Source organism: Corythoichthys intestinalis, chromosome 14 (genome assembly GCF_030265065.1).
Source record: "Corythoichthys intestinalis isolate RoL2023-P3 chromosome 14, ASM3026506v1, whole genome shotgun sequence".
In the NCBI taxonomy this organism is placed as follows: domain Eukaryota; kingdom Metazoa; phylum Chordata; class Actinopteri; order Syngnathiformes; family Syngnathidae; genus Corythoichthys; species Corythoichthys intestinalis.
The window spans coordinates 63,345-89,692 of record NC_080408.1 but is presented as its reverse complement, the minus strand read 5'-3'; the positions used below and the strand labels follow the sequence as shown (position 1 = coordinate 89,692).

At 43.7% G+C, this 26,348-nt stretch overlaps 1 protein-coding gene across 4 annotated transcripts in view; it reads left to right on the top strand.

Annotated features, from left to right (window-relative positions):
* The window catches only part of pkn2a (protein kinase N2a), a 61,635-nt gene that overhangs the window by 9,551 nt on the left and 25,736 nt on the right, over positions 1-26,348 (top strand). For 2 of the 4 annotated variants that reach the window (XM_057857401.1, XM_057857400.1), the window contains exons 2-4: positions 16,475-16,639; positions 17,773-17,908; positions 24,542-24,696. In XM_057857401.1, coding sequence (XP_057713384.1) covers positions 17,812-17,908; positions 24,542-24,696 — 252 coding nt within the window. In that variant the 5' untranslated portion in view covers positions 16,475-16,639; positions 17,773-17,811. Of the gene's footprint in view, positions 1-4,033; positions 7,061-16,474; positions 16,640-17,772; positions 17,909-24,541; positions 24,697-26,348 lie in introns of those variants that run through there. The other 2 variants (XM_057857399.1, XM_057857398.1) reach the window with 2 other exon arrangements.

The window sequence follows — 26,348 nt, the reverse complement described above, 5'->3', positions numbered from 1 at the left end:
GGTTCATTCATGACTATTTCCGATTTTTTTGGTGACTTCCTGTCGAGTTTGGGTTCCTTCCTATAATTTGGGGGCCTTTTGGGGTGACTTCATGTTGATTTTAGTCATTTTTGTTTCTGGTCACTTCCTGTTCTTTTTCGATCGCTTTCAATTTGGGGCATTTTCAGCTCACTCCCTGGAAATGAGTTCCTTCCTTAAAATTGGGGACATTTTTAGGTCACTTTCTTCAGTCACTTGCTTTTATTTTGGGTTACAGAACTGGAAGTGACCCACAAAATCAGCAGGAAGTGACTGAAGATCAACAGGTATGACCTCCTTGCCCGACATTGGCTGCCACTGAAGTGGGAGGGGCCCGTTTGAACGGCCACCCTCCCGGTTCAAATGGATTGGACATCTACTAAAGTTGAAGTAGAAGGATGAAGAGACCTGGTTTTTCTCTTTGAGTTGTTTCGTAGAATGATTTCCTTACCGATGTATCGATAATGGTTGTGTGGCGAGATCATCGTTATGGTGAGGTTCCCACCCCGACGCTGAATAGTGTGCCTGGCTTAGATGAGCGTTTTCAAGTTGCCCGCTCCCATTTGCTTTATTGAGCGCAATGTCACTCAAATTGCGCACGTTGCTTGCTTCTTTAACTCCACGAGGCCGTGCGTTTCATCGCCACGACTGAATGTGCTTTCACTTGGGCCAGGTGATTTTCTAAACTGGACCTCAGCTGTTATTCGCCAAACTAACATTGAATTTTGAGGGCTCTGGCCTCAAGCGTTAAATCGCCCCTCGCAAGTGAGCGTTTTCCAAAGCCGCCGTCGAAAATAAATTACAAAAGTAGGCCGACAGTCAGCGACGGCGGGTCGTCGTTGACCCGCTTCCTATTGAAATTCCTTGACGACGGCGTACTGTATATCCATTGGCAATTTACAAACTGCTTTGACTCGTTTTACCGCGCACGTGATATGTCCCGAGGCGTTAGCTCGGCTTAAGTAGGAATACAGACACTTGCGTGGGCAACTTGTTCAAAAAGACAGTTTTTTTTAACGTGGCATCATTATGAGCCTTTTCAGATGGAAAATTGCTCTTGACCGACACCTGCGCGTTTTGCTAACACGTTTGACTCAAACGTTCAATGACTTCTCTGTTTTATTTGACACGAGGGATTTGGGTTCCGCGATGGCACAATTTGAACTCCGGGGGCATTGTGTCAACGTAGAATGTCGACTTACTCGTACAAGTCCGAGTTTGGAATGCCGCGCTATCTATCTCGGACCACGACGGTATCGCTTACGTGGCCCGTGCGCGCGTCGTGCATGCGTTCCGTCAGTCCACGTACAGTATATAAGACTAAGCGGAGATGACTTAGGCCTGCTATTTGTGTCCTCTTTTTGGAAATCAAAATATGATCACCCAAGAATGATGTAGAGCAGACATAGGGCCACAGCGGGCGCCGGATTTCATTCCTACAAAACAAGACCACATCTTTTCACCAATCTGGTGTCTCACAAGTGTAATCAGCTGATTGCAGTCAGGTGCTGTTTGTTTTAGCACAAACTTCATTGGTTAAACTGTCTGCGCTCAATTGGTGGGACCAAAAACCAGGACCCACAGCGGCCCTTGCAGACAGGTTTGGACACCCATGATGTAGAGCCAGCACGTGCGCTTTCTGTGCACGCGGGTCAGTTTGCTCGGCACGTGTCGGGCCGCGTGTGTATTGAAGGACTAGGCATTCTGGGTACGGCAAAAAAACATATGAAGCAAAATGGGATTTGCGCACGCCGTGCCAACCTAGCAGCCGATGAGCGTCGACTATTGCTATACTCCAAATGCCTTTGGCCCGGCCACCGTTAGCCATTTCGCTATTATCCGACTCCGTCACGTTCACTTGTAGCGTTAGCGTATCGATGGATAGCGATGCGCGTCTGTTTGTTTGATTTTCTGATAGTCACGTGACTTCACACGGCATCGCTCTGGCTGTACTTTCTGAAAGGGGAATGAGCATAGCTGAAGCCCAAGCGGACTGAAAAGATAGACCTGTCACGATAACAAATTTTAGTAGACAATATATTCTCTCATAAAATATAAAATATTGCAATATTATTGCCTGTTTTTTTTTTGTTTTTTTTTTTTAAAACCCATTCAACCACGAATATAGCGACTGCACATCCTAATAAATCACCTATTAAAATGCAATGGTGTTATTCCTAAATAAAACACAAACTATATTCAAATGTATAAATATTAAAAAATAAATTGTTATTCTTAAAAAACACAAACTATTTTCAAATTTATAAAAAAACAAAAACAATGCATAACTAGGCCTGCAAGCAGGACTGAACGGGCCCTCGCAATCTAGCGCAACTCGGACATCACGCAACTCGGACAGTGTGCAGGTCAGGGTGGTGGCAGATCGTCCTCTCTAATCATCTCATTAGAACCTGACATGCTCGAAAGTCGCCTCTTTACATTCACACACCTAAGAGATAAAAACCCCTATTGGAGAGAGTACTACAAAAAAGGAGCGAATAAAGAAAGGGTCGTCACGGCAACAGACAGAGACATGTGGACATGGGCCGTAAAATAAGTATTTCAAAAGGTCTTGAAATTACAATGACCAACCTGAAAAGAACTGGACATATATTAGAAAAATGAGTGACTTTCTCTTGCCACTAGTTGGCGCTGTAGGGTTGATGCAAATGACCCCTACAGGACCCTTCAGAGTATGACTCAACAAGCACGCGATGTTTGGCGCAGATATGTTGTAGAAGTTATGACTATTCAAAACTTGGTGAGACAAAATGGCTTCAGTCATTTTCACTTCTCCTGTTGGACTCTTCTGCTTCAACCAAACCTCAGTATTTTTCATCAGGCACCTGAACACATGTCTTATGGCTCCCCTGATGCAGGTTTCAGGTGAATATATTTTTTTCCTTGGAGGAGGAGCCTGTTTAGTTAAAAAAAAAAAAAAAAAGGCATTTCCTGTTCCCACTAGGGGGCGCCTAATGGGTAATGTTTCAATGCACTCGTGTTAAGGGTGAGATCCTGCACATACATGCCAGATATGAAAAAGATTGAACGTTGTGTCAAGGAGCTATTAGTCCTTTACTGAATTTGTCATTTTGCGGAAAAAATGGCCGACTTTGACACCACGCCCAGGTCAGACCCATGAATGAAAACGCAGCATTTTGAGAATTTTAGATCTCCTATGTCTCCTGAATAGTCTCACCAATTTTGAAGATGATCCAACTAACTCCCTCTGTGACAAGGTCTCAAATGTGCACCCTGTTAATTGATAAAAGTTTCACTTTCGATCCAAAATACCCGATATCCTGTTGGGCTTGGAATATGGGTTCAAGAGACTTTTTGGAGCAGTTTTGCACAAGGTATCGTCTCCCCAAATTTCATTGCTCTACGTTAAAAAAACCTAATTGGAAACGCCTTTTTGAAAAATTCAAGGGGGCGCCACTGAGCCATTTTGTTACATTTTTTGTAACGTCACAAGATTATCGAAATCCAGGCAAAGCCGCATGTATGTGGTGAGTTTTCGTGCATGTTCAGGCCTCCAAATGTAAACTATACTACAAATGGATAAAAATTTCACATTCGATCCAAAATACCCGATTTTCTGTTGAATTAGGAAAATGGGTGCATGAGACTTTTTGGAACAGTTTTGCATAAGGTATGGACTCCCCAAATTTCATTGCTCTACGTTGAAAAAAACCAATAGGAAAGGCCTGTTTTAAAACTCCTTTCTGTCGCCACTAGTTTGCACTGTAGAGTTGATGCAAATGACCCTTACAAGACCCTTCAGGGTATGTCTCTCAACAAGCACGGGAAGTTTGGCGCAGATATGTTGTATATCTGCTGAGTTATGACTGTTCAAAGTTTTTTGCGAGACAAATTGTTGACGGTCATTTTCACTTTCCTGTTTGGACCCGTCCGCTTCAACGAAACCTCAATATTTTTCATCAGGCACCTGAACACATGTCTTAAGGTTCCCCTGATGCAGGTTTGAGGTCAACAGATTTTTTTTTAGCCTAACCTAAACCCTTTTCTTATGAAAAAGATTGAACGTTGTGTCAAGGAGCTATTAGTCCTTTACTGAATTTGTCATTTTGCGGAAAAAATGGCCGACTTTGACACCACGCCCAGGTCAGACCCATGAATGAAAACGCACCATTTTGAGAATTTTAGATCTCCTATGTCTCCTGAATAGTCTCACCAATTTTGAAGATGATCCAACTAACTCCCTCTGTGACAAGGTCTCAAATGTGCACCCTGTTAATTGATAAAAGTTTCACTTTCGATCCAAAATAACCGATTTCCTGTTGAGTTTGGAATATGGGTGTAAATGCTTTTATGGAGCGGTTTTGGACAAGGTATAGACTCCCCAAAGTTCATCGCTCTACGCTGGCAGACCCTAATGTTATAGGCCAATTTTAAAATTTCAAGGGGGTGCCACTGAGCCATTTTGTTACATTTTTTTGCAACGTTGCAAAATTATCGAAATGTACAATTTTCCGCACATATGTGCAAATTTTGGTGACTTTTCGTGCATGTTCAGGCCTCCAAATTGGCCGTTTTCATTTGCCCTGAAGAAAGAAAAAAAATCCTTTGCAAAACAATAGGGCCTTCGCACGCTTAGTGCTCGGGCCCTATTGAGTCATTTTAAAGCTAGTTGGGTGCAGAATATGAAAGCCAATGTCTTTTTTTTGTTGTCTGCCAATTAGAGCCCATTAATAGTGTTAATTTGATCCAAAATGACTCTTGTCCTGCAAAGTGCGCATGCAACAAATTTGAAGCCAAGTTTGTCATTTATTACGTCAATCCAATTTTTCATAAGGAGTGTCATTTTAAATGTATTCTTAGTGTTGAATCTGAAGATGATGCGATTGCCTCCAGAAATCTGAAAAAAAAAAACGTGCTATTATTTTGAAACGTTCACCGGAAGTACGTTTGCTAAGCCACTAACCGTAAGCTTTACACTCGGTAAAACGAAAGAAAACCAAAATGCACTTCTCTTTCACCGCGCATGTTGTATCAGTAATAGATTTTTTTTCTTTTGTTGGCATCGCTCAGAAATTCTGTAATCCAGCGAGTTTTGATGTTTGAAGTGTCACCTTTTAAACGCAAGTTTGCATTGTGGAGAAGACTGTCAATGTTTTATAGCAGACTAAAGTGCGCTGTCTTTTTACCATTAGCCTCAATGTAGGAATGCTAACGTTTTACAATGTTTAATATAAAAGTGTTTCCTTATTTTGCACGTCTGAACTTTATTCCACGGAGTGCTGATGGCCAATAAACATATGTGAAAGCTACTGCCGCAAGCACGCGGGAAAAATGACCGCCCTCATTTTTATTTACCGTGCGATAATTTGACTTATCGCATATGGCGACAGGCTTACGAAAAGACTTGATTTTTTTCGTTTTGTTAGACAACCCAATTTATCGACACGGCCAAAATGACGTCGCTCATCGTGAACCATCTCGGTAACGGTAAATTTTGGCCAAACCGCCCGGCTTTACGCCTCCATTTCATTTCATTTGGTATTTTTTGAGGGTTCGCACAGCTGCATATTCCTAATCCTCTGGCAAAAATGAACATGACAGCGCCTCGCTGCTCCTAGGCTCACCCCCGTTGAATTAGTATGTGAGCCCAATACTGCCTCCTTGGGGCCAGAGCCTGCACACCAGAAGGAGCGACAGACACAGTATTAATGGGTTTTGACGCGTGAAATCTTGATTCCTTTCCATATGGTATTCTTTGAGAAATGCTGTTTTTCCTACAACTTAGCAACAAGTCTTTTGCAATTTTGCTGTTGTTTCGGGTGGCTGGAGTGAGTGGGCACAAATGTATTTTGGCTAACAACTTTCTCAGGCATTTTTTGAAGTCATCCACATACTATAATGCATTCCTTGAGTTGGATTCATGATTGAAGCTTCTTAAGATGCCTTTGGATGAAAAAGTGCAAATCCTTCTTGTCGCTTGTACGGAATCGCTGGCTCTGTATTTCATGTTGTTCTTGACGTTCAATGAAAACCAATAACTTTTGTGGTTCTTACTAGCCGTCCCGTGGGTTTTGTCTTTGGTGGATTTCCGTGCATTCCGCTGCTGTAAAGTAGTACTGTCTCATTCCAAATGGGCAAGTACAGCTAATAAGTCTTTTTCACCTCGCCTTTATTCTCTAATCCCGGAGTCGTTACCTTTATTTCACCTACAGTATGAGTCATCGGCAAGATTCTCGACTGGAGAAATAACCAAACGTCGTTTGCGCCGACTCATTCAACGGCAGCTTTTTCAATGAATTGTCAGCACGCGATGGCACGCACGCACGCACGCACGCACAGAAATCCAAACTTGTTTTCCTGTCCTCGAACACCGGAATAAAGTCAATGATTTAACGCCAGCTAGATAAGGTACAACCGAAGGCTTCCAGACTTGCCAGATACAGTCGGACGGATGACGAAGGAATCCGCCGAACGATCGCCCGCCGCCGGTCCAAACGGATCGCCGTTGATGACTTCAATCTCTCCTCGAAACAATTTATTGGCCAGATTGAAATCTGTGCCGAGATTTTGAACAGCCTTTTCAGTGGGTTGAATTGTTATCGTACGGGCGTAGTTGAAATGTTGTGTCGTGTTTGTTCCCGTCTCGAAGGAAGGGAGGGAAGGAAGGAGGGAGCGAGCGCACGACGGATGGCCAAAGTTGCGTTTTTAACCGGGGTTAATTTTAGCGGCCGGAGTGCGATTAAGTCCCGTTCCGGGCTGCGCTGACCTCACAGAGCGAGAAGCTAATAGGGATTTGGCCGCCGTCGCCGCTCAGACGGTTTATCTGCCCCTGGTTGACGTTCCCGGGGTGTGCGCCAAAGACAAAATGAAACGCCGCCGGCCGGAGGAATGAATGAGAGCGGATCCCGACGGAGTCTGCCGGCGTAGCGGCTTCACCTTAACAATGGCGGAACTTGAGTGGGGCTCTTGTGAAGAGCGTTTAGCTTGTCAGCACTACGTGCGTGGCACGCTTTGGTCATCTGATCTGGAGATTGAGCCGGCTGAAGCCGAAGTCGCCGCGGTAAGCTTAGTATCTTCGGTAGACTGTGTAATATTAGAGGTCCTTTTCAAAGTTGAAACGCGACAACGAATCCTTAATACTCTGATTAATACTGCCTTTGTCAAATAGGTAATAACAGCTGATAGTAGGGAGCTCAAATCTGTGCCCGGGGGCAGCGGTGGGTGCAGTTTTTGATCTCGGCGCCACTCTTGCGCTGTCGCCACGTTGATGTTTGTAGGATCTTAAAGTGCGTATGGCACCAAAAAGCACACGTTGATGTTTGTAGGATTTTAAAGTGCGTATGGCACCAAAAAGCATGTTTATTTCATATTTCACGCTGTGTTTTATGCTCCTGAATGAAATGGACCGCTTGGATGTGTGTGGAAGCGATCGTTGTATATATTCAATTTTTGAATCCCGCGCCATGAAAATGAGTGAATTCCGGCTCCAGTCCCGAGTAGAGAAAGAGGGCGCTGTGACATGTACGGTAGAAGGAGTCCTCTTCACTATTCAGCCGTACTGTTGTATGAGAAGGACTCCGCTGATTTTGCGGATGAATTCGTTTATTTTTCGCATCACGCCAGCCAAACGGCTGCAGAAATTTTTTGCTGCCCCAGGGAGAGGCGCGTGGGCCTTTTTGGGGTTTCAAAAGGTTCCCATTCACCGGTGGATATTGGCCAAAACAAGCCCTACTACTGTGGGACCATTGGACTTACGTGGAAGTGAGGAAACGTATTATGTCAAATACTGGGATCATTTTAATACGTAGGTGGCATGCATTTTGTAGCTGACATGCTCCTTGTCCACTCGGCCGACGCCACCGGCGGCTTGTCGCCCCCCCCCCCCCCCCCCCCCCCGCTGAAAGAGCGCTGTACTCGGTGTATTCAGGCATGAAAATCTCTCACCTTTCGGCGAAATTCGCCGTTTTGAAGTCAAAAAGGATGACCTACGTGAATCGTGTAGATCCGAGGAGAAAAAAATTTAAGGGGGGGGGGTCGTTTGTAGGCATGTGCCAGTTACCTTCACGGATTACCATGCTATGAAAACGTCGCGGTTACAAAACCACTAAAATTTTCCGTCATACAGTAGTATGTATTCGTTATTTTTCATGTGTCGAAAATGCAGCCAGAATTAGCTTGGCGCGGCAGCGCTTACCCCTTCCCCTGTTTGATGCTGCGTGTGTCAGTGACGCTATTCCAGCAAACCCAAAAACAAGCACTCCAAACGCAAGGCGTAAATTCTTCAATTTATTGATCTCTCAAATCGTGGTAACTGAAATATACCAAATGAATACATTTAAAATGTTGTACACTCGTATTTTTCCACATGTGAGTAGCTTCAACAGTTTAGCTTCATGAAAAAGTTCGTCAAAAACAAAACACACATTTTCCTTTCAAATTCAATACACAAAGTTACTAAAAACTTACAAAGACGAATGATAGGCAAGGCTTAGCTAGGACAGCAACTTCATTGAGGTTAATCACAGCCGCTGAGAGAGAAACAAGTTTGTATGCGGGGAGGAAAAAAAAAAAAAAAAAAAAGAGCGTCAAAGATCCCTAATTGCGACAGGTGATCTTGTACTAAGCACAAATTCACATTCGCTGGAGGAGGTAAAGTATCACTCCCAATTGTTTTTAGATGAATGCATTTGCCAGCATATTGAATTTTGTGAGTAATGGTTTTCGTTTTCATATTTTGTGGTATGACAAAGTTACTGCCGTTCGTTGCAGCTTGCGTTGAACACTGCCGGAGCGTCCGGTGAAAAAATAGCTCCCGTTAAGGTAGCGTCAAGCTTGTGTATTTAACGGTAATATAAAAGCAGTCTTGTCAATAACGCGGTATCGTAATGCGTAACTAATCTGATTACTTTCTTTCAGTAAAGAACAATCTAACGCGTTCCTTTTTCTAAATCAGTAATCTGAGTAAAATTACTTTCCTTGATGCCTGTGCGTTACTATTTTGTTATTGCCCCATAATGTGTGTAGAATGAAGAATACTGTAGTCATGGGAGTGACATCACATGTCACATTTTTTAATCGGGGATGGAACAAAAAGGGTCTCGTGTATTACCATGATGCGTGAGCGCTGGGAGTTTGCGGCCAAAACAACATAGCCTTGCTACCTCGCCAGGATGCAATGAAATAGGCAGGAGATATACTACAAACGGCTGCATTTGCACACTGGAAACACAGCCATTACTTCACATTTTTGTCCAGTAAAGATAACAAAAATATCCCCGTGCGCTGCAAACTTTGCGCTGGCTCAAAAAGACTGTCCACCGCTATAAGCATCCAATTCAAGCACCACTTGGAATTACAGCACAACAGGTAACACGACAGCCAGGACTTTTTGATACTGCTCGTGCTCAATCCTCGGTTCAAGCTCAGTTGTTGTTGAGGGTTTTGAAAGCTTAGGTATAAAGAAATTCTAAATATCCATCTTGCCTCCTCAGCTGTAGTTTTGGCTAAGCAATGCAAACGGCTGTCTCTAAGGTTGTATAGTCACATGATCTGTTCGAAAAATAATTTGGACCCATTATGAAATACTTTGAAAGATTCCTGTTCATTTTATTCATTTGTGTTGTTTGTTTTATTGCTCTAAAACTTTTATAGACAACATTTTAAGGGCCATATTCAATGGTCTTTATTTTAAAGGGGAAGTTCAGAATTTTTTATATTAGGCTTAATCTTTGGGTTAGCCGGGGTTTAATTAGTCGTTGGAAATGATTTGAACAAATTCTGTGCAGTTTGACAGTTATTTGTTAGTTTCAGGGCTCCGGAGTGGCTAAGCTAGCGCGAGTCAATGGTGGTTGAAATCAACTCCTTCAACTAATTAAACCCCCGTTAACTCGAATATTAAGCCTTATGTGAAAAATTAAAATGGTCTAATTCGCCACATGTAGGATGTTTTGCCGACGGTGGACATTTTGGCAGAACGTCGGAACATATTTCCTCCACACCTTTCTCACCTTTTTAACCCCTGACCCATTTTCATGCCTGTGTATTGCCCTCTTCATGTGCCCGGTGTTCTGTCAAATGTTCAACCCGATCAGAAATTGCAACTTTGTGTTAAAAATGGCCGCGAATAGAGCGATTACAAAGTAAACGCTGCAAACTTTCTTTAAATAAAGGACTATTTACTCACGTTTCATCATGGATGGGCAGGTAGAAAAGATCTCCTAAGACACATTCTGTCTGTCATGTTAACTGCACAACAACTGCACGCCGCTCTACGTTTACGTCGTCGCTGTGTAGTAAAGCATTATTTTTCATTATATTCGTGTTGACCACGTGGCAGCTACGCGTTCCTCCGACATCGGCCGGTTTGTCCGGCGGTACTCTCCGGCCGCTACGTCGGCGAGCTCTCCTGTCCGTAGTAGCAGGGGAACGAGCTGTAACTAGCTCTCCGCGGAGCGGGTCGCCGATCGGCGAAGACCATAGACGACTCCGCGGCAGTGTGACGTGGTCCGGGCTAGTTTTGTGTGATTTTTTGCTTGGAAAAGCAAAAATAAGACTTTGAGATGTCACTCGGTTCGGATTCGCATGTCGGCTAGCTGTCACGCCTCTCGGTTCGTTTACAATATCCAAGCCGGGGGGCGGGGAAATGTCAAAAGCCTGACTAACTACGGCGGCATAATATAGCGTTCGGGAGGTGCAACAGTAAAGGTGAAGTGGACAGTTTTGAACATGACAGACTAATTTTGCCATGTTGTACTGAATAAATGCATTTTTATGATTTCATATTCCATTTAGCACAAGATTGTTATTTGTCAGACCATACCATTTATTTAGTAATTGGGAATAATACTTGGATAACAAGAATATCCTTTAAAAATATTGGAGTAGAGAGACTGAAACAATGACATTTTGCGGCTCTCTTCGTCGCATTTTCCTCGTTCTGAATAATTCCCCCTCAGTGGGTTGAATTCTAAATGAGATGAAACCGTGACCCTGCTGACGTCATTCACCTGTTGGGGACGCTAGAGCCCTATAATGATAGGCGTGGCTAGACGGCAGATTAAAAGACTGATTTCTCATCATCTGCGCTTTGCCAAATTGTTATATATATATATATAGTCGAGTCGTCTCAAAATATGATTATTGTTATGACATAATAATGCTATATAAGACTTTAAAAAAAAAAAAAAAAAAATTATCCTGTCGTACGCACTTTAACTGACGTTGCGGCCAGGCTCCTCCTAAAGTGAAGTTGCCGGCCACAGCGTTTTTTCAAACGGGGACACTTTTGAATGTCTTATGTTTTGAAACGCTATATGGTGAAAAGGAAAGTCGTAGGTCAGCGAGTACTGTACGATTTTGAAGTCGGCCCGCAAAGAGCGTTCCGGGCCCGCGACGACGGCGTTGGGAAATCGTGCAAACATTCATGCTTGAAGCCAAACTGTTGGGAATGAATTGGCTCTCTCTCGTTGTTAAAAAATGTTTCACGCACAGCGTTAGCGGCTTAGGCTAAAGCTCCATCGGCGCCGACGTAACGCCCGCCCCGTCGATCTTAACGCCCAGATCTGTGGTTCTTAACCCGGGGTTCGGTGAGTCAGACTAAGGGGTTCGATGAAGGTTAAGGCACGCGGGGCCCTATTAAGTGTCGTTTTAGACCAGGTTTTGGACTGATTGCTCCCCAATGCACAGGCTTTATTCCAATTCTTTCAACGGTTAGTCCTCTATCTGATTGGAGGAGAATCTGGTTTTCTCAGTGGAAGGTTGACTCTCACTTATTATGAGGAAGTACAACAGACCTACGAGTAACGTGCACTGCGTTTACATAAACAAAATAAAAAACATTTGCGTCACATTTTACGCCAGGAAAATAGTATGTGAGGCGAGGATGTGATCGAATGAGAATGTCCGCATGAAAACAAAAATGGAAACGGTGTGAAATGAATCCAGTTTAATTTCATTTTCCAGTGTGAAAAGCAAATCAAAATTCAAAAGGCAAAACAATTTGTTGTAAATTCACACTCTAATGTATTTGTGAGAAGGTTCATGTTCGTTGTTTAAAAAAAATTTTTTTTTTTTTTTTTTATCATAATCAGGATTTTTTTGAAGCTGCGGTGGTGGGCTGCATCGGAGTCGGACTGCCTCACCATGTCGTGCCACGGCAAGATTGTGTCATACCATGACATTTTTTTTTCTTCACATTTTGCTTCCCAAAAAGAACCATAACAAAGATCTATTTGAAATATTTTGTGAGCCAGGCTAATGTCGTAGCTCTCAGCTATGGTTCATGTCGTAAAATGCGTAGCTGATTACAGTTACATTACCCTACATAATAATATGCCTGTCGTAGTCCTTTTATTTGGCCTGAATATGTACGACATTAACACAACAATAATAGTACTTCTGTTAATGGACCATTGGCATAGGTGTTTGCATAGGGACTTTTCAGGATGCTCAAATTGTCCCCACCAAATTTGAAGCAACCTTTTTGCATTATATAATGAGTTCAGTAATAGAGGTCATTTAGATTGTCTTCACATATTTTGTAAGGATAGAATCGACCCTACCATTATTAAGTGAATTACTTTCATTATGCTCAGACTTACACTGACACCATTTTTTCCCATCAAACGCACGTTTGATTGGCAGATGACTAAATTCCTTTGTTTTCAATCTACTAGAAATAAGTGAAATTATCTGCCAGTGCTTTAAAAGATAAAAATGTTATTTAATTTATTATATTATTATTTTTATTATTAATTCAATATTTATATTCAATTATTATATTAATTTAAATGTCATTGAAAATGTATCAATTTTACTCAGATTTCTTGAAATAAGATTATTTTCAGACAGTAATATTTACCTAAACTAAATTGAATAATCTGACCCGTTAATCTGTTAACTAGTCTTTAACACTCAAAACAAGATGGAGAAAATTATTTGAATAGATTTCAGAGAAATCATCGTATGAAAACGTTTTAAATTTGCAGTGTGAAAGTTGGTACGTCAATACAGATTTATTTTTGCATTGATCATTTAGCCTATCCATTAATTCATTTCAAATTGGTGGTGAGAAATGTAGCCCAGACCCCCGTTCACCCAGTCTGTATGGGCTTGTAAAATGTCCTTTCCCCAGCAAAAAGTGTACATACAGGTTATGCTGTTATATCGTCCCTACCAGTATTGAGACCAAACCTGCGCCCTTGTAATGGATCCATTTCAAGAGTAGGAGGAAATTCTACTTGCCGTGTAAAGAGATTTACTAGTTTCGGTGAGAAGGTGAATGTTTTTGTTGTTCTTGTTGTTGTTTGTGAACTCCATTTCCACACAAACGCACATTGAGGTACCAATTAGCTCAGCAAGGAGAAGCAGGAGAGTCATTTTTCGAGTGTCCCAGAGCTCGCAAAACTTGGATAAAAAGAGCTCATTTATCCAAGTTTCGTCAACCGTGATTGTGTATATCCGTCCGCCGAAACAGCCTGGTAGCTAATATAATAAGTACGCCTGCCCCTCTGCTATTGAACGCGTTGTTGATATTAGCGCGGCGTCGCTCTCCCCGCCTCTCGGCGCAATTTCATTCAGACTTGCCGTTCCGTCCAAGACGGCCGTCGTCCACTGCTTACTTTCGCCGAAAAGTCCGATCCAAAATACTAGGGGTGTAACGGTACACAAAAATCTCGGTTCGGTACGTACCTCGGTTTTGAGGTCAGGGTACAGTTCATTTTCGGTACAGTATGAAAACAAAATGCAAAATATAAATGTGCTAGTTGTGTATTGCACACCTTTGTGCTTTCAACAATAGAAACATTAGCCTATACAAAGCTAGAATTCTGCTCAAAAAGTAGCGGGTATTTCAAGATAATCCAACAACAATTTGCCTTTCAGACCCCGCGTATTGGTCAGCTTTCTTTCTGAAAGAAAGACGAAAAAAAGAAGTCCTGTGCTAAAGAGAAAAGCAATCAATCCCAATGACAAAGATTTTACCATGTATTTAACAAATGAAATGCCTCAATGAATCTTTTTTGTTTTCTTATGAAGGGTTTTCAAAAGCTTTATTGGGGGATTTTCTCAAGTTAAAGCGCCACACAGAAATGAATAAATTTAATTGTGTAAGCAGGATGTGTGTATTATTCTTATTATTTAATTACAGGTGTTTTAGCTCATTTCAATTTATTTTATTTAAATGGGCTGTTATTTATTTTATTATGTTTTTATATTTTACAAATGTGAAGTAGTATTCATTTATATTGTATATTTTATGTTGTATAACTTTAGTTCCTATGTGAATATTAGTTCCTACTTGTTTTGTTGTGGTAGGAGGGTTTTGTATTGAACACGGGGCCGTGTTGGTTATTATTATAGCAGAGAAGACAGCAGTAAATCAACAAAGACAAGTCAACTGTGCGCAAGAGATCTGATGGACTTAAAAAGTGGGTTACGATTGCATATTAGTTTGAAAATCGACCGGATCCACCGTATTTTTACACAAGTGACTTCCCGTCTGCCCGATCCTAGCTACCGGTAGTAGTATTGACGCAGGAGGGTCGCGTCTCGCGTCAAATAATAAACTCTGCTGTTCTTTTCACGTGCGTCGCGTTGAGCCGCTTCTGGGACGCGTCTAACACGTGGCCGCACTGCGACTGGTGTGCATTGGCTGATTGACTTTAACGCCCGCGTTTCACTGCGTTCTCGCGGCGGCCGCGTTGTCGCGCCGTTGACGTTTCTGGGTTATACTGTCCTACCGTGTTGGTCTTCATTATAGTAGAGAAGACGGAGTAAATATAATCTACACAAAGAAACTGCAACCCGATCGACTCACAGCCTCGAAAAGTAAGGGTTACATTACGTCAGAAAGTCGTTCGGTACGCCTCCTCCGTTCCGAACAGTACAAATACAAATACAAATACAAATACAGGTACCGTTACACCCTTACAAAATACTATAATGCCCCGGATGGGGTGAAGAAGGAGAGGAGTCTGTATTGGCTTACCCACTTCATTGTGGCAACAATAATAAAGAAAAAACAAAACAAAATAACAGCGTGCTTCCGTGACATGCGACCGCTATCTCACTAACCTTTACGTCACAGTTCCTGGTCCGAATGTCTCTTAACGGGGCCTCGCAGAGTTACGAATATTACAATACACAATGACTAGGTTGCCGCTGAACCCTTCACACTAGGCTGCTGCTAGTTTGAAACGGCCTTAAAAAAAAATTTTTTTTTTAAACATCTCTTTTGCACGGCGTGGCGGCTTTTATTTTGGTGTGGCGGTGGGCCACAATAATTAATATGTAGTGGAAACCCTGATAATGACTTTGTGTACAAATTTGGCAATCATTTTGTGCAGGGGTTTTCATTAAATTTGATATCATTTTAGATGTAAACAAGACAGAAACTGCAAGGTCAAGGTTAATGCAACCAAGCAAGTTTAATGTTGAAAAATTTCCAGATATATTCCTCCAAGATATGCGCATTGGGCCAGTCTTGGTTTAGTGGTCTGACGATGCTGCTGGCATAAAGATAAAAACATAAGTTTTGGCCTGTTTAAAAACATGCCGTCTACATGAAAAGAAATTTGAATTGAAATTCACCTAGGTTTTAGCTTGCTAGCTTAGATATATCCATTTTTCATTTCAAAAAAGGTCTTTGTAATTCCAAAGGGTTCGGTTAATGACGTTTGAAACCCGTGGGCTTTGGTACATTTTGCGAGGTTGACAATCGCTGGCCCAGATCCATCAATCTCAGGTGAAACTTTATGCACTATGTTACGCCGCAAATGTGCTTTTACTCCGAGGGCTGTTTTTGAATTAGGGATGACACCTCTTGCAAGACAAAATTGAAGAAAGGAGGGGGGCCCATTTCTCTCAGCGGATGCGCTCAATTCAAATCGGCATTATTCTAAGGGGTTAATCCTCAGAGCCTCAAGTTAAAAACTCTCCAGCTAAGGAGATGAGTGCCGTTTTTGCAATGATCATCTACGACGTTAGAGTTGGTGCTCCCTGATGTTGGCCAAGGTGAAGGCTTTCCGATTTCCACTGAAAAAACACAGTAGATTATTCATTTTGCGCAAACCCAACAAGCGAGCAAGCAACGGTGACCTTAAATTTGGACATCTGATATTTTGCTCTTTCAGTCTTAACTCCACTTTTTCACCTCCATTCATCAAGTAGTCGAGTGTTGGAACAACAGCCGGGCAGAACCGGTTACGGTGGTAAATAAAGCGCTCGCTTTATTTACCATTTTATTTATCGCAGGTAGTACGCCGCGCGGGCGCGGGGCCGCTTGTACGCCGGTCCGGCCGAGCCTTTCGGCTAATTGCGGTTAAATGTACGCACGCACGCGAGCGAGCGAGCGAGCGACGATAAACGGAAGTCGCTGGAACCGTGAGCGAGCGGCTAGTCCGAGCCCAAACGTTCGCTATTATTTGCGGTCGGTCCTTCTGCAACAGCACTAATGCCATTTTCTCTTCTCCGGCAGGGGGACGCCAGGGGCCAGCTGGTGTCGGAGCGGCTCGGCCTCGGCAACAACCTGGACCTCTCGGACACCACGGTCCAACAGAAACTGGATGAGATCAAGGAGCAGATTCGGCGCGAGATCCGAAAGGAACTTAAGATCAAGGAAGGTGCGGAGAATTTGCGCAAGGTAAGAATTTGCCACGGGTCTTCTTGCTTCAGAACAGAAAGGTGACCGTGACATTCCAAATCCCAGAGAAGATGAATCCAAGAGAAAAGTATTTTTTTTTTTTTTTAACTCATTTGCTCCCGGAACCGTATAAATACGTTTTATTTTTAAATGCTCAACTGTCCCGCAACCGTATTTATACGTCTTTTGCGTTTTTTTTTTTATAAGAAGCATATATAGCTTCCGCTGTATCTGAGAAACAAAGAAAAACGCTCCAAACCAATTTTAAAGCAATAAAAGTGGCCACTGGAGGGCAGTAGCGCATTTTGGAAGACTAGACAAGCCGATTCAACAGCAGTGAACGGCCGGCCAGCATTGTCAAAGCGCTGGCGGATTGAGCCCAGGCGGCGCTCCGACCGGACAAAACAACGAGAGGACGCCTGGGACACCAGGCGCTGGACGATCGTGCAAAACGAGTGAAACCCCCCGTGGAGAGGCTCGCCTAGCAGACCCCGCAGAAATGCAAAAATAATCCATCTTTGTGAGACAGACAACGATGAGGGAAAAGTTTACACAGCTGACGTGGCGACAACGGCGTCATCTCGGCGACAAACCGTCATCTCTCAGTCGTTGTGTGTGAATAAATGTTACTATTCTATCTAAAGCTCTATTTGTCTGGTTGTTCATAGTATTTTGTAAAAGGAAAACATTATTCAGATGTTTGGGATGTAACTAATGCAAAAAATAGCTTTGTTAAAGTCAAAGTTATGTTTGAAATGTATGCGTTTACAAAAAGCTCATTTTCTCCGTTTTTTCATCAGAAATTGGAAAATTGCTCAAACTAAGCTATTTTCTAATGCTGATTTCTGAAGAATGGGAAAAGATACGAACTTACTTTTTTTTTCTGCTGAAAGAATAGAGTCCCATCTTTCTTTTGGTGGGTTCAAAGTTTATATAGCAATAGAACAGAATTTTCTGTGGGCCTTGCAAAATCAGTCAAAATCCAGAAAAAACGGCCGGGAGCGAAGGGCCTTGCTCTGGTGAAAATGGCTGGGAGTGAAAGAGTTAATGGGAAATGTATAATAATAACAAACCCTTACGTTTTGTCTTATACAAAGTGTATCCTTTACACTACTTTTGCCAATTTTCCCCAGGTCACCACGGACAAAAAGAGCCTGGCTTATGTGGACAACATGCTTAAAAAATCCAACAAAAAGGTTGAGGAGCTTCACCAGGAGCTACAGGAGCTCAACGCTCACATTGTGGTTAAAGACCCTGAAGAACTACAAGGTAACTCCAATTTCTTTCCTGATCATTTTGACGGACGTTGAGAGGAGTCCTTCAAGTATTTGAAATTGACAGGTGGTATCAATGGTTTTGTTGTGAAAGACGCTCGCTCGCTGGCTCCGAGTATTTAAGTATGCAAATGGCAAATTTGTTCAACCTCTGATGATGGAGAAAAAATGGCCGCACCGTCGTATTGCGATGTCGCTTATACCCGCGGAGACGATAGACTCCGGCGTGCTAGCGATGACGTCTGTCTGTCCTTTTGACCTGGAGTTGCATTGTATATGGGGCATATACTTAGTGGCTTGTTTTTCATTGGAGATCAACTCATCTTGCTTGGGTTTGGCTATTCTGTTATTTCATGGCGAGGAAGGCTAGGTTCAGACCCAGAGTCTTAATGCAGGAATCCGATTTTTTCCTGTTTTTACAACTCGAGCGAGGCATTAACTTGACGATCTGAACGTGAGGTCAAATCCCGTCTGGGTCACTTTCGTATGTGGTTTAAATCCCACCTGGGCCACATTTTTCCAGAACGTGGCGGCGGCTGTCAAGTCTCCCAAATCGCAGCAATGACATCAGCGAAGAGCGAGAGGAGCACGCGAGACGGCGGCGACGTAGCCGTTCGATAGCGTCGGCGCCCAGCTTGAATTTGGCTTTTTCGACGCGGGAGGCCGGCTTGACCGCGGTCATCAAGAAATACAATGAAGAAAAGGATAAGCCCGATAACTCCGGGTTTGTCTGTGCGCCAAATGAGCAATATTTTAGTATCGCTTACTTGGCCGGGTCGGGGCAAACTGACGCACGGTGCGTAGTAATTTGCTTTGATGCTTCTGCGCGCGGGGGTCAGTTTGCTTAGCGCGTGTCGGACCGTCAATTATTGCGTAACACTTGAATGGGCTCAATGGACAAAGGCAGTCTGAACGGGCACCTGAAAAAAAACGGATATGACAAAAGAATCGGAATTGTGTATTAAGACCTGCGGTATGAACCTAGCCCAAGACACAGTCGCACATTTTGTCAGAACGCAGCAGTATCAACATCAGCGCAAACACAAGCCAGTCAGTCTCTTTAGGTGACTCATTCTCCGGAGACTGAAACTGTCGCATTCCACATTCTGGCAAAACCGGGTGACGATTGTTTTCTTCTGAAGCCGTCGGCCGCCCGGCTCCCGTCCCTCCGTCGGCAAGAGCCAACGGCGCAAATAGTCGAGCGGCGCGGTCGCTTTATGACACAGAAGGCCGTTCCTACGGTGAAAGGAAGGCGCGAAAGCACGTCCCCCGCTCGGGTCTACTTCAGGAAGGAAAAGAGAAGCGACGCGTGTTTCGGAGGGAGGAAAGCGCCGCTCTCTCGACTTTTCTTTCTTTGCGTTGAGATCGAGCGGGATACCGCTTACCGTGTCCAAATAACGGGAGAGCCGAGAATTTAGCGCGGCGCCGGTAAGCCTGTGGCGATATGCAATGATTCCGTTTATCGCGCGGTAAATGAAAGTGAAGGCGGTAATTTTCCCGCTGTGATTCATCGCCTCGCGGGCGCGCGCGCGTGCTATTAAATGTTCGGCTTCCTTGTTACCAACAGCGCAATATGCGTGACGAAGATTCACTCTGTTTTATTGACTTCTGGGTATGTTCGTTTTCATACATTTTAGTTTGCGTGACCGTCATTCAATGGGGAGAGGCGGGGGGCGTACAGCAATGAGCGAGCAGCAAAATGGACGAAAAATGCTGATTTCCAAGCCAAACGCCACAGCCCGGTGTGGGAATATTTGGATTTTAAACCCAATGAAAATGGCGAGACAACCAAAAAGGATGAACCGCTCTGCAAAATGTGCTTGGAGGTTGTTTCAACAAAGAGGGCCGACACAACAAATCTACATGCTCATTTCAATTCAATTCAATTCAATTTTATTTGTATAGCCCTCAATCGCAACAGATGTCTCAAAGGGCTTTACAGAGGCAATATGATACATAATTAGAAATAATTAGAAATCACTGCTTGGTAAGAAAACTGCATCGCAACGAGCGGAGCCTTCCTCGTCACGGCAATGGACAATTACAGAGGTAACAGCTTGATTTGAGAAATACAAACGAGATCCCGCAAAATGGCGTTCCCTCGCGGAAAGTGTAGTTCGCTACATTGCTGAAGAAATGAGACCTCTGTTTAATGTTGTTTGACACTTAGGTTAGGTTCATACTGCAGGTCTTAATGCACGAATCCGATTTTTTGGGTGTTTTTCCGTCTCAAGTGAAGCATTAACTTGACGGTCTGAACGTGACAAGTCGCATAGAAGTGGACCATTTGAAATCCGATCTGGGCCACATTTTTCCAGAATGTGGCTGGCGGTCTGAACTTTCAAGTCTCCCGAATCGGAATTCATGCAGCAATGACGTCAGCAAAGCCAAAGCGGCAGGCGGGACGGGAGCGATGCAGCTTTAAAGAGCATACGACAGGAGAAAAACAAGTCTTAAATAGCATTATTATGAGAATTAGAATCATATTGTGAGACGATTCGACTATATACAACAATTTAGCAAAGCGCAGATGACGAGAAATTGGTCTTTTAATCTGCCGGTTAGCCACGCCTACCATTGTAGGGCTCAAGCGTCCCCAACAGGTGGATGACGTCAGCGGGAGACTGGGCTCATCGGTTTTACTATACAGTCCATTGAGGGGGAATTATGCAGAACGAGGAAAATGCCACGAAGAGAGCCGCAAAATGTCATTGTTTCAGTCTCTCTACTCCAATATTTTTACAGGATATTCTTTTTATCCAAGTATTTTTCCCCAATAGCTAAATAAATGGCTTGAGAAGGACCAGTCAGCCCGTCGAGGGGGAGCTATTCACAACCAGGCAAACGCGATGAAGAGAGCGGCAAAATATCATTGTTTCCGTCTCTTTACTTCAATATTTTTACAGGATATTCTTTTTATCTGAGTATTTTCCCCAACTGCTAAATAAATGGCATAGCCATGACATATAACAGTCTTGTGCTAAATGGAATTTGAAATAATAAAAATGCACTTATTCAGGACGACATGGCAAAATGACTCCATAATGGTCAAAACTGTCAACTTCACCTTTACTGTCGCACCTCCCGAACGATATTTTATGACACCTAAATCGGACATATGTCATTTCCCTACCCCGTCTTCGGAGAATGTAAACAAACCAAGAGGCGTGACAGCTGGCCAACAAGCTAACCCGAACCGAGTGATGTTTCAAAGTCTTCAAAGTGGAAAATCACACATAACTAGCCCAGATTATTTGACATGGCGACTGGGTTGTCGATCGTCTTTGCGGATCGGCAAACCGCCCGGCGGAGAGCAATTTACAGCTCGTTCCCCGGAGGAGGGCGGCTGGAGTTGTTGTGCAGCTAACGTGCAGCTAATGTGCACGAGGAGAGCTTTTTACATGCCTATCAGTGATCAAACGTAAGTAGTCCTTTATTTAAAGAAAGTTTGTAGTGTTTACTTTGTAATCGCTGTATTAATGTTTGACATTATACCAAACAAGATGTTTACTCACTTCCTCGTAAGTCCAATGGTCCCACAGCAGTAGGGCTTGGCCAATATCCACAGTGAACGGGAACCTTTTGAAACTCCAAAAGGCGCACACACCTCTCCCTCATAAAGCAAGATTTTTCTGCAGCCGTTTGGCTGGCGTGATGCGAAAAATAAACGTCAAATAAACGCAAAATCAGCTGAATCCTTAGTCCTCATACACAACAGTAGGCTGTATAGTGAAGAGGAGTCCTTCTCCTGTACACGTCACAGCGCCCTCCTCCTCAATGCAAGACCGAAGCCGGAAGTCACTCACTTTCATGGCGCCGGAAGTCACTCATTTCCATGGCGCGGGATTCAAAAAACTAAATATATATAGCGATCGCTTCCACACACATCCAAGCGGTCCATATCATTCAGGAGCATAAAATACCGCGTGTATTTTGAAATAAACATGCTTTTTCGTGTCACATGCACTTTAGCTTCTAGCTTGAACTCTGCTTTTATGCAGAATCGGGCTTGACCACAGTCATATAACAAATAAATGAAGAAAAGGATAAGCCTGACAATTTTTGATTTTCATTCTATGCGCCGAATGAGCTGTATTTCAGTATTGCTGAAATGGCCGAGACTGGGCAATTTGACTCACCCGTGTCACGTCACGCACGCAAGTCAAGGCTTATGTGCGTGCGTGTATACGTTCTATCTAGGGCTGCAGCTATGGAATATTTTAGTAATCGACTGAAAATTTTATCGATTAATCGAGTAATTGGATAAAAATTTTTTTTTTTTTTTAGGTAAAGAGAAATGATAAATATACATGAGAAAAAGACATTTAATCCAATATTAAACCATTTTCAGTCAATCAGTGTCTTTATTTTCAATGTACATTGTTGAAAACAGCCAACAATTACATCTCAGATGTGACTAGAAAAAAAAAATCACTGCTTTCACTCAAAAAACTTCTAGATTTTATAAAAAACAAAAAAAACAAAAAAAAACCATATTTCTTACCTAAAATGTAACTACGCTTGATAACACACATCACTTGAAAGCTACGTGTTTTTCCCACCTCCTCCTCCAGCTACAGTCACTGGCAAAGACAAGAAAATGCGTAGCAGTGTGCTACGTGTGTAACGGTGTGCTTCGTATTAGCGTTTGTTATAATACACAGCGGGTCGTAAACCCGAGATAAATCTGTCCGCCGAGCTGTCCGAGTCTGTTCAGCCTGGCGCACCCGCTCCCCACAGACTAACGTATATCCTTGATCTCCCATCACTTTCTCTCTCTTCGGCTCAACGCGAGCAGCATATCTTGTCGTACCGCGGCAAAATAGGCTACGAGCGACTCGAATCGGGCTTTGGTCACGGTGATGGCTAATGTAAACGCGGTCGGTGTTAGCGGCTGTCGTTCACTTACCGACATCGCCGTCCACAGCCAACTCTAGCCCTAATTCTCAGACTTTTTGTCCCCTTTTTAAAAACATCATTTTTTTCTCATTCACCTCTATGATCTTTTTTCTTTTCGTTTCGTTTCGTTTCGTTTCTTCTTTGCGCATCCGATTTATGACGACTCACCATGTTTAGAGTTTATAACAGTGACAGATTTGAATTTCCCACTTCAGGGTACGTACGTAGTGTAGCCTTGAGTACGCCAGAGCAGGGTCAAACCATTCTCTGCTAAGGCAGGGGGGAGGCGTTGTGCAAAAAAGGAAAAAATATATCTATTTGAAATATTTGATATGTTAGTTTTTAAGTGTATATCGAGCAGAACATAATATTTCATCAATGATTTAAATAAAAAAAATATGTGAATGTAAAGTAAAATAAATGACGGGTCATTCAGGGGCCCCTATGGTCCCGAGGCCCGGGACAACATACCCGGTTACCGAGAGCGGGGTCGGCCGTGACGGCGTCCTTCCCCGCCGATACGCTTTGTCGACGAGGAGAAGGGAGTTGTTCATTTAATGCCGTGCGAGGCCAAATCGGCTCCGAGCGAAAGGCCCGAGCGCCGCCGACGCGCCGCACGCTATTTCTAAATCTTGAAGGTCACGCTGATGTCAAGTTACCTAAACGTCAGTAAAATAGATCATTGCGAGGCACGCCAACATATCAATATTTAGAAATATTCTTCTTTAGAAAGAAGGCCCGGTGTCATTCGTGGCGGCCATTTCATTTCACTTCTGCGAGTTTCTCCTGCGTCGATAGAGGATAGCTGAAATCTTTTCAAAGCGGGCTACTAGAGTGGAGTGTCATCTATATTGAAAAAGGGCTCAACGGCTAACTCGTATGACAAAAATGTCCGACTCGACGGGCTCCTTTTTCCACACGAACGAAGCAGTTTAGACTTCTGGGCCGTAAATTCCTGGAACGGAAGTGACCGAGGAGGAAAGCGTGGCAGTCAAGTTTGGGACGCATTTCCCCAAAACAAAAAAAAATCAATTCAGTCTCTTTATTGACTGTCACAAAATGGAGTGGGTTTTATTTGGACTGCGTTTTTTCGGTGGTGGGTGATTCCTTTTTTTATGAGGCCTTCCTTCCACTATGACGCAATAGATACACAAACTCAACTTGCAAATCGTCTGTGAAGAAGTCGGGCAGGTTTTCTTGCTCACGTGTGTCTTCTGCTCTATCTGGGGAAAGGTCAAGATGAAGTTGAGTATTCACGCGAAAGGTTGTTTGGTTGGCAAATTCATGAAGAAAGATTCCGCCGGAACGTACGCCATTGCTCAAAATGTGTTATTTTGCGTCGAGCAGAGCAGCGCTAGATACCCTTTGGATATTTGATCTGGAGAAAAGCGTTCATCTGATGGGAAATATCTCACGCCTTGCCTGTTGTGATTCAAACCAGCTCGTTTACAAAATACCAATTATTGATTGATATCGCGTGACAAAAATTCGAGTCTCCCCGGGTCCAAAGCTATCGCAACACTTTTTAAAATGAAACGAAATGCCTATTGTAGTCCGGCCACCTTCCCGTCGTGGCCGCCGCAAATTATTTTCTGTAAGCCGGGTTAGAAGCCGGCGGGAAGGAAACTCCAGGCGACGGCCGATCGCCGAAACCCAGTGGCGGCGTTCAATTTCAAGTCTACGTCTGTGTCGTAAGGCCCTAATTCTTCCTTTGTGTTTTTCTTCCAAGAATGCCCTTTGACCCCAGATACCCCCAACAGCGAGAGCCGAACGTGTGCGAGCAGCGGCCGCCTGGCCGCCTTGAAAAGACAGAACGACATCGAGCTGAAGGTCAAACAGGGCGCGGAGAATATGATTCAGATGTACTCCAACGGGCCTTCCAAGGTAGGCTCGGCCGACACCTACGGCCGCCAATTTTTTTTCAACTCTTTTTGTTGTTGCCGCCGCAGCGTATTTAAGGATATCAAAGAAAAACATGACTCCTTTTAGTTGTATTTATTGACGTTTCACGGCCTCGAGCTGTATGTTCATCTCCTGATTGGTTTAGACCCGGGGTCCTCATTGGCGGACCGCGGTCCACGAAGCGAGAAAGGAGGAAAAAAAACCAAACTCAAAACTGTTTTCAACATATATCATTTGTATGAATCGCCGATCTGTCGCTATGCGCTACTATTCTATCGCTAAATTCTGTTTCATTTTTAGTCCAATATCTTCCATGTTCTCGCTTCTGTTGTCATCTCTATGACAACGATGGGCCGATCGGCTGAGGTAGCCTGCGCGGATGCGCCGATTGGCCGGTGGAGCGGATGCGCCGATTGGCCGGGAAAGCGTGCGCGGACGCGCCGATCGGCCGAGAGCGCCCGCGTGCTACTAGCGCGCGTGGATGAACCGCAGCAGTGTCAGCAACCTCACAGACGCGAGTCGCACACGGCACTTTGCAATCTGTACGTGCTGTCGTGTACTTTATTTTTCATTCAAGAACGTGAGTCGTACTGCGCGCAAACGTGATTTATTCATTTCCCCGTGTTACTCTCGCTGCATGCGGGCAATGTTCAAGATCACCACGTTAAGAAACGTTCACCAACACCACACATGCCACCAGCAAAAGACTGAATCTAACAAAATAGGTGGACGACGAAAAAGTGAAAATGTGAAACGCCATTATGTTAAAGAGCACAGCTCTTTTGAAGATCAGTTTCCTCCTAAATAAGAATTGAGAAGGCAAGAAATGAACAGGTCGAAGCGCTCATATCAAGAGTCGATGTTTTGAAAAATGTTAAGCCTGTCGCAATATGCAATAATTCCATTTATCGCACGATGAATAAAAATGAAGGCTGTAATTTTTCCGCTGCGATTTATCGCCTTGCGTGCACGTGCGCATGCGCGTACGGCAGACGTGCTGTTAAAAGTTTGGATTCCTTGTTACCACCTGCGCAAAATGCATCTTCGTTCCAGGTCCGGCAAAAAATAGCGCCGGAGCCAATCGTTCCCATGATATCCTATTGTTCAACGTATACCGGCCGCCTCAGTGCTCCGGATTGACTGCTGACCATCTCCAGCGTGCCGGTGTGGTTGACGTGTGGGCGCTCCCGTCAGGGGTGACATTTCACGCGGGGCGGCTATTTTTCGCCACAACACCAGATATTTACAACGAAGTCCGCCAAAACATTGTTACCGACTTGACTGCTACGAATAACCTCTCTTTGACAACGGACAGCTGAATGGACATGATGAACAGTGAGTGGCAAATTAAGAGTGCTGTGCTTCAAACTGGTCCTGTTTATTAAAGTCGTTTGTCATATGCTGGTGTTGTGCAATAATGAGCAGACGTGACTTTTGTGGCGTTTGCTAACTTTTTTAATGCGCGCACACACTAGATATCATGAAATAGCAAACTAGATGTGCTACATCCCATGCCATTGGCTACGTGAGCCCAGAGTGATTATGGGACACGTAGTCCTCCATATACTACATCGATGAATTATAAACCGCCATGACTGAATGGAAGTTAAGCAGGCCAAATCAATCCATACCAG